At 47.1% G+C, this 11,473-nt stretch overlaps 1 protein-coding gene and 1 pseudogene across 1 annotated transcript; one reads left to right on the forward strand and one right to left on the reverse strand.

The window, feature by feature from the left end:
* The first annotated feature begins 4,692 nt into the window (after window positions 1-4,692).
* On the forward strand, window positions 4,693-5,324 carry LOC121838115. Its single transcript, XM_042294183.1, has 2 exons — window positions 4,693-4,871; window positions 5,085-5,324. The coding sequence occupies exons 1-2, from the start codon at window positions 4,767-4,769 to the stop codon at window positions 5,322-5,324; spliced, it is 345 nt and encodes a 114-aa protein (XP_042150117.1). The 5' UTR covers window positions 4,693-4,766.
* A 2,600-nt stretch (window positions 5,325-7,924) lies between these two features.
* On the reverse strand, window positions 7,925-11,259 carry LOC121838116 (annotated as a pseudogene).
* Window positions 11,260-11,473: the final 214 nt, after the last annotated feature.

Raw genomic sequence — 11,473 nt, forward strand, 5'->3', positions numbered from 1 at the left:
TTTTTTTATGCGAAAGAATTAACTGTTTTAGGAAGCGAACCGGCGTTATCAGCTTTTGAAGCCGCGCCAAACGGCACCTAAATTCTCCTACGGAGCGAAGCCTTCTTCTTCTTCTAAGCGTTGTGAAAGATGGTGGGGGGGAGGAGAGGGCCAATAGTGGTTGCGCACCGGGAGCTTGGTCACTGGCTCGGAGCGAAGCCTGTAGTGAGTAGCAGCGAATTGATGGATAAACTCCCATTGGCTGGGGCGCGGCGTAGTTCAACGAACGCCACCCCACAGAAAAGCCCTCTCCAAATATTTGGTCGGGCTCTGCAGAGAGGTCGGCCGCAGAACCCGCAAGGAACCCGCCCGTCCAGCCTCAGCAGTAGTCGCTCATGTAGGGCTCAGTGCGGGTAGCAGCTTGTAGGAATTTTCGTATTCCTACATGTCAGCAAACTTAAATGTTTTTTTTTTTTCTTTCTGTTTAGTCAACGTACGTGCCGCTTTTTAGAAATTACAAAAAAAAAATATATGGGTATCATTTTTTTTTTATTTTAAAGTTGAGTGTGTGCTTTCGATGACTCAACACTTTGATTATATTTGGCGTGTGTGTCGAATAGTGAGTTTTACTGCACTCGTGCCGACGCGTGGCCACCCGGAGAATGGAGCGTGTTCGTTCCGGCCGGCACTCCACGAGTGGCTGCACTTTCCGAGTTCGTTTCAGCGACGGCACTCCACGCGTGCGTGCACTTGCTTCACCGCTGTACCGAGAAAAACGAGAGTGCGCCGGAATGCAATCATGTGATTCTCGCCATGCGTCGCTCAGGCGAGGCAGGCGAGGTGAGAGAGCAGACGACGGGGAATCGTCTGCTACTGATCTGCTACGAACTGCCGGTCGCACAAAACTAACCCCCCCCCTCCCCCCCCGCACACACACACACACACACGTGTTTTTTTTTTTTTTTTTGCTAAAATTTGCGTTTTGTGAGAGACAGTATTGAACGCGACCTTGAATTGTGACTTTCTGCTATTACATGAAAGAGGCACTCGACAACAGACATTTTCGCAAGTATTGAGTTGTTTCGTTGCCCTACGGTCCCTGCTGGATTCGATGCGCTACGATCGCGTTCACGGAAACATAGCGATAGTCCCTTTAAGCTGAGACTGCAGCCAATATACCACTAGCACGAGAGCTTGAGGTTGCTCCTTTGAAGAGTTTTTCCGCAGAACGAAAGCTCACGCTAGAAATGCATGTGTCAAAGCCAGGAGCGCGGCCTAGCTCGCACTTGTAGCTTTGGCGTGTGAGTCTTATGTGTGAACGGAGTATATACAGAGAACGGTTTACATTTTCGCATAAAAAATTTCTAAAAATCCCGTATAACTTCTTAATCGCATTATGGTGCCTGGAACACGTCCCCGACTAATGTGTTTACCGCGTCCAAAGATGTGGTCCCTCGATTTCCCCCGTAGAAAATGTGGCAGACGCCTGCTCCGCTGCATGTCGCTCTCCAGCTCATCAGTTCACGGAAGCTCCGGCAGCCAGACTTTAGGACGCTGCGATGACAGCGACACTCGCGTTTGCTCGTGCTCTTCGCCAGCATTTCTACGACCAACCGCCAGGATCGCGCCATCCAACAGCATAGCTCTAGCATGACACTCCGGCTTCTGTGAGCTCATTGATTGACCGTTAAGGACCACTTTTGATGTACAAGCGGGATAGGACGCTGAACGCAGGGGTCGGAGACGCGCTCCAGGCGCTATAATCACATTACGGTATAGTCTTGAAGCTTTGGCACCTGGTAAACCGAGCGTTGGGCGGTGCTGTTCACTAGAGGGTTTTAGGGAAGCGTTTTCGCACATCCGATGCGGTACGATGGGCCCTCCGGTATGAACTGCGCATGTGCGAGACTTCTGGAATAGCGCATGCGCAGTTTGTATTCGGAGGGCCCATCGTACCATATCGGATGTGCAAAGACGGTTCGCTAAAACCCTCTATTTTTACGGTTCGAAGAACACGGTTCTAGTTTCTACCACACACACGGTATTCGGACGAACGCGTTGTGCGTCGGTGTATAGACTTGCCTTCATATCAAAATGTCACCGGGTTCAAAGCGCTATCCGGTTGTAAAAGAAGCCGTACAATTTTGTTAAAAGACGCAGTGCAATGAAACTTTGCAAAAAAAAAAAGTGTATTTTTGTGGCGCATTTATCGTACTCAACGTTTCGTGAGGGTAGGTTTCTGAGAAGAGGAAATCAGAAGAAAGCCGTCAAGTTAAAAACGCTTAACACACAAAAAAAATCTAAAAGTTTCTTAGAGGGGAAAATTCTGTAGCATACTCAGCAAATCGGAGAGTGTGGTGCCATATATACCGTATTTTCCGGTCCGCACCCAGTGCATAGTCCGCACCTGGTGCTTAGTCGACACGAAATTCTTCTCATACGCGGCACACCTTGACATATGTATGTTTTCTGAGCTCACAAAAAAGGCCTATAATATACATAAATTATCAATAACATACTCTTTTATTCACAAAATCCGTCCCGTCTCGTCATAATCAACGATATTGAAAAACATAATTCCTGTGTAGTCCGTACGCGTAGATAGTCAGCACAGCCAGAAATTCCAACTTTTAAACATGTATAGTCCGCGGACTATAGCCCGGAAAATACGGTAAGTAGCAGCGTCAACCAGGCGGTGTGCTTGTTTTCCTCCCGCGCAGAGGAAAGAAGTTTTTCCTTTCTTGTATTTCTCCCCACAAACCTATACACTCACTAAATGTGAGCGTACTAAATGCACCACTTAAAGACGCGCCTATGTGAAAAGTTTCGCTGCACACCATTCATCGGTTTATTAATGTTTGTAACCTGTTTGTTTTGTCTCCTGGGAGGCGGGCCGGAAGACGCACATGTGTACAGGCTTTCGCCTTTCTGCTTCGCCTTGCACGGCTTCCAGAAGATAGCTCGTACTCGTGCAAATAAAGATTATTATTATTATTATTATTATTAATATTATTATTATTATTATTATTAAGAACAGTGAAAGCAATAAAATACAGGCTTTGAAACTCAATCATTGCAAGTGCGATGATCTATAGTCACTGGTTTTGGTCGGTTAACACTTGTTCAGTGTTCAGTGTAATCCTCCTGATAAAATGTATGAAAAGTTTTGTGAACAGATAAAAATATTTGAAAATCTCAGCCAACGAGTTCTTGTAAAGAAACGTAGAAGAAATTACAACTGGTTAAATTCGGACGTTATTCGGGCCATGGCATATCGAGACTGGCTGTGCATGGACGCGCCAGAAACGTGCTCCAAAAAACCAGGCCTTAGCAATTTAGATTACAGAGTTGAAAGAAATGGAGTGGCCGCGCTTATCCCTGTCACGAAGCGACGGTACTTTTTACGACAGTCAATCAATCGGTGAGAAACCCGGCAAAAACATAGTCTGTGAGTGTGATAAATCCTCTTTGAGGACGAGGCAATAACTGTTTCGCTGCCATGGATCATTTTGCTGGGAATTCCACTGCAGTGGCCAATAAGTTTAATCCTTACTTGACACGGGTTTCGGAAAGCTCACGTTCGATGCAATATGGCGGGTGTTAAGGAAATATTAGCAGCCTCAGCGTTTTTGCCTACTCTAACAGAATCTGAACTTGCAAGGCTAATATTTAGTTTTCGACAAAATAAGTCACCCGGCATTGATGGAGTGTTGGAGTTTACGCCCCGAAGGAACTCTAATGCTCTTGCTGATATATTATTGTTTATGTTAAACGGCTTCTTGAATAAATCGGCTGTTCCAGAAAATTTGAAGCCCGCCATAATCAAGCCACTTTTCAAGTGAGGACAAAAGGACAAGATGGAAAATTACAGAGCAATATCAATATTGCCAATATTGTCGCAGATATTAGAAACATTTCTTCTCGAAGGGATGAGGTCATTTCTAGAAAAAAAATTTAATATTTTGTCCAGCCGACAGTTCGGTTTCATTACAGGACGAGGTACCATACCTCCCTATCGTCCCTATCGTCTAGCTGACCGTTTATTTTTGAATTATGTACCAACTAGCTCAACTTCAGCCTGTTATTCAATACCCTACCACTTTTAGAATAATTTTCAGATACGCTCCATGACGCGTTCGAACAATAACCTGTACCTGTGCTATTTTCCTAGATGATAGCAAAAGCTTTCGACACTGTTAACCACCAGATTTTATTACAAAATTTGTATGTGGCGGGTTTTCGTGGACCTTTTTACGAGATTCTGAAAAATTTCCTCTCCGATCGATCCCAAGTATAGCAGTATAAACTATAGCAGTAAATTAGCAGTTAACTATAGCAGTAAATTACAAACGAAGGCTGGTGTCGCCCAAGCCTCAATTTTATCCCTTTGTTTTATTTTACATTTTTATTAGTGAGCTCGCTTCAACAGTTAACAACTGTACTGTGTTTAATGCGCAGATACACGCTTTCAAAAAACCTGTGCTACGAAGAAGCAATGAACAACCTGCAACGCAACATAATCGAAGCAATGACATTGCTTCGATTACGTATTTTCGTAAATGTGCAAAACACAAAGCTGATTTCTTCCAGAAATCATTTAAAAACCGGTGATTGACATCCCTCTGACATGGTCAAGATTGTTGTCCGTATGGTTGACAGTGTAAATTCTATGAAATATCGTCGTAAGTGAAATCTTGAACCTCTGCTCCATTCTTCACAAAAAAACGACAGCCTACCATCCACAGACGAACGGCCTCGTAGAACGCCTTAATCGGACCCTTGCCGACATGCTCGCAATGTACGTTACCCACGAGCACAAAAATTGGGACGTTGCACTCCCTTACGTAACTTTCGCATATAATTCCTCCCCTCATAACACAACCGTCTACTCTCCCTTCTATCTTCTTTTCGGTCATGAACCCCTCCTCATGTTGGACTCACTGCTTCCGCTACACCCCGAAGCCTCACTTTCCGACTATACATCGGACGCCATAGGCCATGCTGAAGAGGCACGACAACTTGCGCGCCTGCGAACTCTTGATTCTCAGGAACGGCAATGCGCCCGTTATGACAGCACCCACTCTTTCGTCGCCTATTCACCAGGTGACCTGGTTCTGATCTGGACCCCACAGCGACAAGTCGGCCTTGCTCAGAAGCTACTACCTCGATATCGCGGTCCTTTTAGGATCCTCAACCGAACAAGTGACGTCAATTATACAGTAGAACCCGTCGAACCTCCCCAAAATAACCGCCATCGTCAAGTACAAACAGTTCACGTCCTCCGGCTCAAACCATACATCACCTATTCAAACGGCGGGACGCCGTTTCCACCCGAGGGGGAGTGATGTTAAGAAGAAAAAGAAGGGACGTTTTCGTGAGGAGACAAGAGAAGAAGAAGAGGAGAGGAAACGAGCTTTGGATGATTGTAACCGCCATTTTCAATCTTCACCTAATGTAAATTAAATCATTGTATATATCTATATTCGTCGTAACAATATATATATATATATTACAGTGACTTGTTATGGCAAAGTCACTTCGCTTATGTCTCCAGTAAGTTGCGGAGCGCAGCCTGCTTACTTTTTTAATCTCAAAAGTATTGTTCCTGTTGAGACAAAGAAAACGATTGCTCAGGCTCCCTCGTTTACAGCATACTCAGATATGGTATAACTGTCTTCCGTTTCACTGCGATGGCAGAGCCGTGTTAACAGTCTACTGAAGAACATGAAAAGTGAGTTTTACTACTGCGTATACGAGCAAACGCAAGCGCTGTGCGTTTGCATTAGCGTTTCGTTCTCCATGATGTGCATGCCCGAAGTCGCCATGCGCCAATCCAAAGCCGCAGTTTAGGCTCCGCGCGCGCGCAGAGCCTAAACTGTATACCCAATACTGAAACTCACCATTAAAGAGTACTGTGTATGCGAGCAAACGCAAGCGCTGTGCGTTTCCGTCAGCGTTGCGTTCTCCACGATGCGCATGCGCACACCCGCAATGTGGAACACGCAACACTAACGCAAACCTACAGGGTTTTCGTTCGCTCCTATACGCAATACTAAAACTCACTGTTAAAAAGTATTGCGTACAATTCTCCCCTTTTGAGCGGATCAGGTATTTTTCATAATGTTAGTCTTCCCTTCTTCCCCTTCTTTATTTAAGCAGACGGTGGTGGCACGGCATTTTTGGAATCCTGAATTTAAAATCGAACATGTTTCTCCAAGATTGTAAAGAAAAGGCCTACGCTTTCCAGTGCCTTGGTGTTCAACGCAATATGGTGCGGCCAGACGCTGTGTGTATGTTCCTAACATTTTTTACAAATTATCGGAAAAAATACTTTCTGTGACTTCCAAAAGAAAATTAAAGAGGCGGTAGGGCCGCTATGACCTATGTCCCTAATTTCTTTTTTTTTTTTTTTGGGGGGGGGGGGGGGTGGGGGGGGGAGGGGGGTTGGGGGGGGGGGGGAGTGCCTTGATGTGTGCTCTTTTCGTGGTGGTCTTTCAGGTACCAAATGCGTATTCCTTTTTTTTCTTTTTTTTAGTGGGAACTTTGTGTTAATACTGTGCAAAAGTTAACCTGAAATATGCCTTGTTCTTGTCTACCTAGGGTCCTTTCGGTGTTGGTATGATTGTACTAGGGAGCCTTCATGTGCGCTTTGTTAGGGTGATGCCACCCTTTGTAATACCACTCGCCGACAAACCAGCAGCCATTTTGGTCCTCGGCGATAATCCGTGGGCTTATAACCCTCCCGGAAACAAGCACCTTATCTCACAAGTTCGGAGCAGCGTTGTGGAACCCACGGAGGGAGGATTAGCATTTCCCCACTCGGATGGGAGGACCGATGGACACAAAGGCCACTTTCCGGCGCACGGGGAAACAATGAGAGGAACAAAATGGCGGTGTACGAGGGTGTGGGAAAGGGAAACAGGCAGCTGGCATCACCCTATGCGAAGCGCACATGAAGGCACCCTAGATTGTACTTTTCTTGAACGTAATTATTGTCCTCTAGCTATACAGGTCATACAAGTCTGTTACAAACTTCGACGGGCCCCTTTTTTGTATTGTATTAAACATTGTTTGACAATAAATATACCATTATTATTAATATCAGACTTTTTTTTTAAACCGAGTAGCGCTCGGGAAGAACCTGTGGGTAATATGCCCCTCTATCGATTAGGTAAATAGAAGAATATTAAATATACCGACATTATGCATACGTTTACTTACCCGTTCCGAAAGCGCCACCCCGAAATGAAGAAAATTGAGAATCTGTGGCGATGATGCATCGGTGGAGAGAAACCTAGCGAGGAATTACACGAAAAAGCAAGAAGGGCAATAGCGACTGCAAATTATAGCTGGGAGTGGGGAATTCCAAGATAAAAATCGAGAAAACTATAGCGTTTGCGGGTATTTGCAGGCATGTCTAAACTTCACCTTGACTTCTTAAAACAAATTTTGTTAAATATAACCGTTGCTTAAAACTATAAGTGATTTCATTATTTTGCCTATGTGCACTCATAGACTGGGCCTCACGCTGCTCATAATTCTCGACAGGGCAGGTTTTCTTCTGTTTTTTAGGGTATTCGGAGTTGATCACTTCGCCATTTCCACAATTGAGCTCTTAGCAATGTTGTATAATGGGCACGTAAGAGCGAAAAGTTATAACTTCAAACTTAAGGAATTACAGATGGCAGGATTAAAAGATAGATTCTGATCATCATGAACGGAAACACATCCTAAGGAGCGATGCTTTGTAATACAACCGCTTACAGTTTCTGTTCTTTCACAGTTGACGGCAAAGAAGGTTTTGTCATCAGAACTGAACAGGTATCCCAATTTACGCTACTTTTCTATCGTGGTTCCAGTTTACGGTACATCGAGATCAAACCTTTAGGTCATCTTTATACATCTAAACGAGGCTGAATAGCTATAACCTGAACTCCGTAAACCTTCACGCGGAGACGCCTCCAGTAACCTCTATGGCAGCCCCCGTGACGTAAGAGCTCTTTGGCGAAGCTAGGAAGACGCAGACGCTGGCGATGTCTTCGGGTTTTCCTTCTCTGCGCATGGCCGACCTCCGGATGAGCGTCTGCACCGTCTCTTCGTCCAGGGGCGACAGCAGGGGAGTGTCCGTGACGCCCGGCAGCACGGTGTTGCAGCGGGATGCCGTACTGCGCAAGCTCCAGGGCGGCAGACTTGGTGAAGCCGATGACACCCGACTTGGCGGCCACGTAGCAGGACATCTTTGGGAAGCCCGTGGTACCCAGGATGGTCGAGATGTTGACGATGGAACGGTCCTGTTTGCCTTCGTCCGACACCATTCCCTTCGCAGCCGCCTGCGTGATCAGGAACGTGCCCTGTGCCAGAAGGAATAATACGAAGTCGTCATTTCTTGGCGGGCAGCACTTGTGTACGCTTGTTGTCGGCGAAGAAGCTGGCGTCGTTCCTGCACCAGGTGGCGTGCGCAGAAGGGTTAACAACACGCCGTGCTTTTGGGGCACGGACAAGACGAAAACGGCAGGGCGTCTCCTTTAGATGCATGGCATCCAGCACGCGCTCGTTGCCTTCCGCCGTGCTTAAACTGCGTGTGGACGCTCGAGGCTCTCGTGACGCCTAGTCGCTATCGAACGGAAGGCTTGTGCTGGAGGCAAAAGAATGAAAAGACCTCTCTACCGCTCTCATCACGTTAGCGACTGTGGTAGCTTTCACGAAAGGAGCGGTAATGTGCTTTTTGCAGAGATCTGAATTATCTGCATAACCTAGAGATGTGTGCGAGGGTGGACAATACAGGGGAATCGTCTTCAAAATGCATTCACATTGAATTAGGAATACATTTTGGCTTCCAAAATATGTTTCACCATATGCATAATGATACTATAGGATAGATGGTGTATCAAGGTGTCCAGTTTCTAGGGCTGCGCAATTGATTGACTCACGTTCAGATTAATCGGTTAATGTTTTATTAGCAATCAATATGTTAGAAGCACGTTTTAACTTGTTAGGAAGACATACTGCAAACACTGAACAAACATGTTTCTCCTTTGACTTTTCTTTTTTTCTTTTTTTTTACTTCGGGTTTAAGTGCAGTGTGGTGAGGAGATCAAGTTGTAGGAGGCGCTTAGTTCATCAAACCAGAAACAGGCTATGGGGAAGACAACACAATCCCACAGGCGGTTAGCACTGCGTTTTCGCGATTGAGGGCGCATACATTTATTTTTGCTGAAACATTGGTAGCATTTATAAAAAAACAAGAAGTTGGAGGAGAAACGTTAAGGGTCAGTATTTTCAGTATGTTTGTCCTCGAAAGTCGACCTTGACTTTTTTTTTGTAAATGTTTACTTTTTTTTAAGAATATTTTTGTTCGATAAGAATTTTATTCAACTAAATAAAAAGTTCCCGCTTACTGTTGAGCATGACGGGAAAAAATGAAAGGTTGTGATCTTTAGGACACACCCCGACAGCTTACTGAGGTGCTGGTATTGATTGCATTCGCGAAACCCGGATATCACTCTGAAATTACAACACTGCCTCCCGCGTTCGCTTTTTGTCTGTCCGGCTGCACACAACACAAAATTGTAAAACCATAAAGCGCCGACCATTTCTTTTTTTAATCATCCGACCTAGACATTCCGCAAAATGCGATGAAGCGATTATAAACTATATACTCGTTTTCACTTCAGGACCCCCCCCCCCCCCCCGCCTCCCTGGTAAAATCCGAAAGGGCCCCCCCCCCCCCCCCCCCCCCCCCTGGGCTATGATCCTTACAGAGACGCTGTTTACGTGCCATGTAACGAGCTTCTAGTAGTGGCATGTAAACACAATAACGCACACAGGGACGAACACATGGCGATATACATACGCTGCAAAATGTACCCCCTAAAATAAACTTCTGATAATTGCCGGTGTTAAAAAAAATTGTGCGAAAAAGCACCCCCCCCCCCCCCTCTCCCCCCCACACCGGGAAAATGGAAAGTCTACGCCGCTGACGTAGAGAATAATGAAATGCATGCATTTCATAATTCTCTATGTAAATGCATTTTCGAATAAATATATGTTATCTTATCAAGACTTACGTACACATTTCAAATAGCCAAAAGCATCGCTTCTTCCTCGACAGCAAATCTTGTAAGAACTATTTCGCGCGGAGCATGAAATGCGCGCAAAACTTTCCTCTTTGTTGAGGTGAAAATGAGTACAGATTATTCTACTAATACGCAGTTTTACTCTGCTACGCCGCCTTCATTCCTCCTAGACAGCGAAAAAGGGGAGGGGGGGGGGGGGGGGGGGGGGGGGAGTGTCAGCCTGTTAGGGCATCGCCTTACCTGTGCCCCTTCCCCCTCGGAGTCCGCGCGGCGCCACGCCATGGGTCGACCGCCCTATGGTGTCCAACTAACAGCTGCGCTCCGTTGCAGGCGCGCACTTACGCAACCTTGCTACGGCGTGGTCAACATGAGGGAGCAAAAAGCCTGCGCAAGGATCCCGTGAGGGGTAAGCGACGCCACAAGGAGACTCGGGGTCCCACCTTGAGGTTGACGCGGACCATCTCGTCGAAGGCGCTCTCGTCGGTGTTGAGCAGGAAGCTGTGCGTGAGGCAGCCCGCCGAGTTGACGACCACACTCGGGGAACAGCTGTACAGTCTTCGGACGGTGTCGAACAAACTCCGCACCGACTGGGAGTCCCCCACGTCCACCTGGACCGCCTGGTGCTCGCTCTCGTCTGCGGAGGAAGGGCCAGAGGGGACATCATCAGTGGGCCAGGCCCACGTCCAGGCCGGGGGTCTGAATTTTCAACGTCACCCAAAAGAGATCAACGCGGGGCAGAAATTCGACACGAGCGCTGCGTCAGCATTCGGCTAAGACTCGGGTCGTCGCTAATTGGACACGAGCCCCAGCCGAACGCTGACGCAGCACTCGTGTCCACTCCTTCTGCGCCTTCCGCGTGACTAAAGTCGCGTGACAAGTCCAACACGGCGACCTTGTTGTGCGGATGAATGGGTGAGCGCTAATGTCTCTACCCCTTATAACGGACGGTAGCTTACGCCACCTAGCCTAGAAACCAAAAAGTATGATTCAACCCCTCGCCCTTCTAAGTAAATTTGCTCGCCCTCTGCATTGTTCAATCACCAGGCAGTGTGGGATATTGCCCAAATGACCTTTGGGGGATCAGGCAGACAAACTGAAACCATCACGCTCCCCCCCCCCCAGCGAGCGAAGCGGGACATAAAGGCACCCTAGGTCTATAGTGTTGACTCAACATACCCTTTCTTTTCAACGGGTGCAGTCCCATTACCAATACGCCAGCACTATACCAAAACAACATGTCCACCTCCCGCCTAAGCTCCGTCCGTTTCACCTGATGGCGCACCGCGGAGGACACTACGAGCCACCTAGGCCAACCCAACGCCGCGTGAGTGCCACGTGGACTTGGGGAAGGGTGCAGCGACGTGCGTGCATGGGCGTACCAACCGGGGGGGGGGGGGGGGGGGGGGGGGGGGGGGGGC

Source organism: Ixodes scapularis, unplaced genomic scaffold (genome assembly GCF_016920785.2).
Source record: "Ixodes scapularis isolate PalLabHiFi unplaced genomic scaffold, ASM1692078v2 PGA_scaffold5__190_contigs__length_132052651, whole genome shotgun sequence".
Classification (NCBI taxonomy): Eukaryota; Metazoa; Arthropoda; class Arachnida; order Ixodida; family Ixodidae; genus Ixodes; species Ixodes scapularis.

What these genes read in the sequence shown, in the direction of transcription:
- LOC121838115 (XM_042294183.1), top strand. Translation starts at nt 4,767, where the DNA reads ATGCTCGCAATGTACGTTACCCACGAGCACAAAAATTGGGACGTTGCA. An exon ending in ATAACACAACCGTCTACTCT is followed by an intron (nt 4,872 to 5,084) that starts CCCTTCTATCTT and finishes TATTCACCAGGT; the next exon opens with GACCTGGTTCTGATCTGGAC.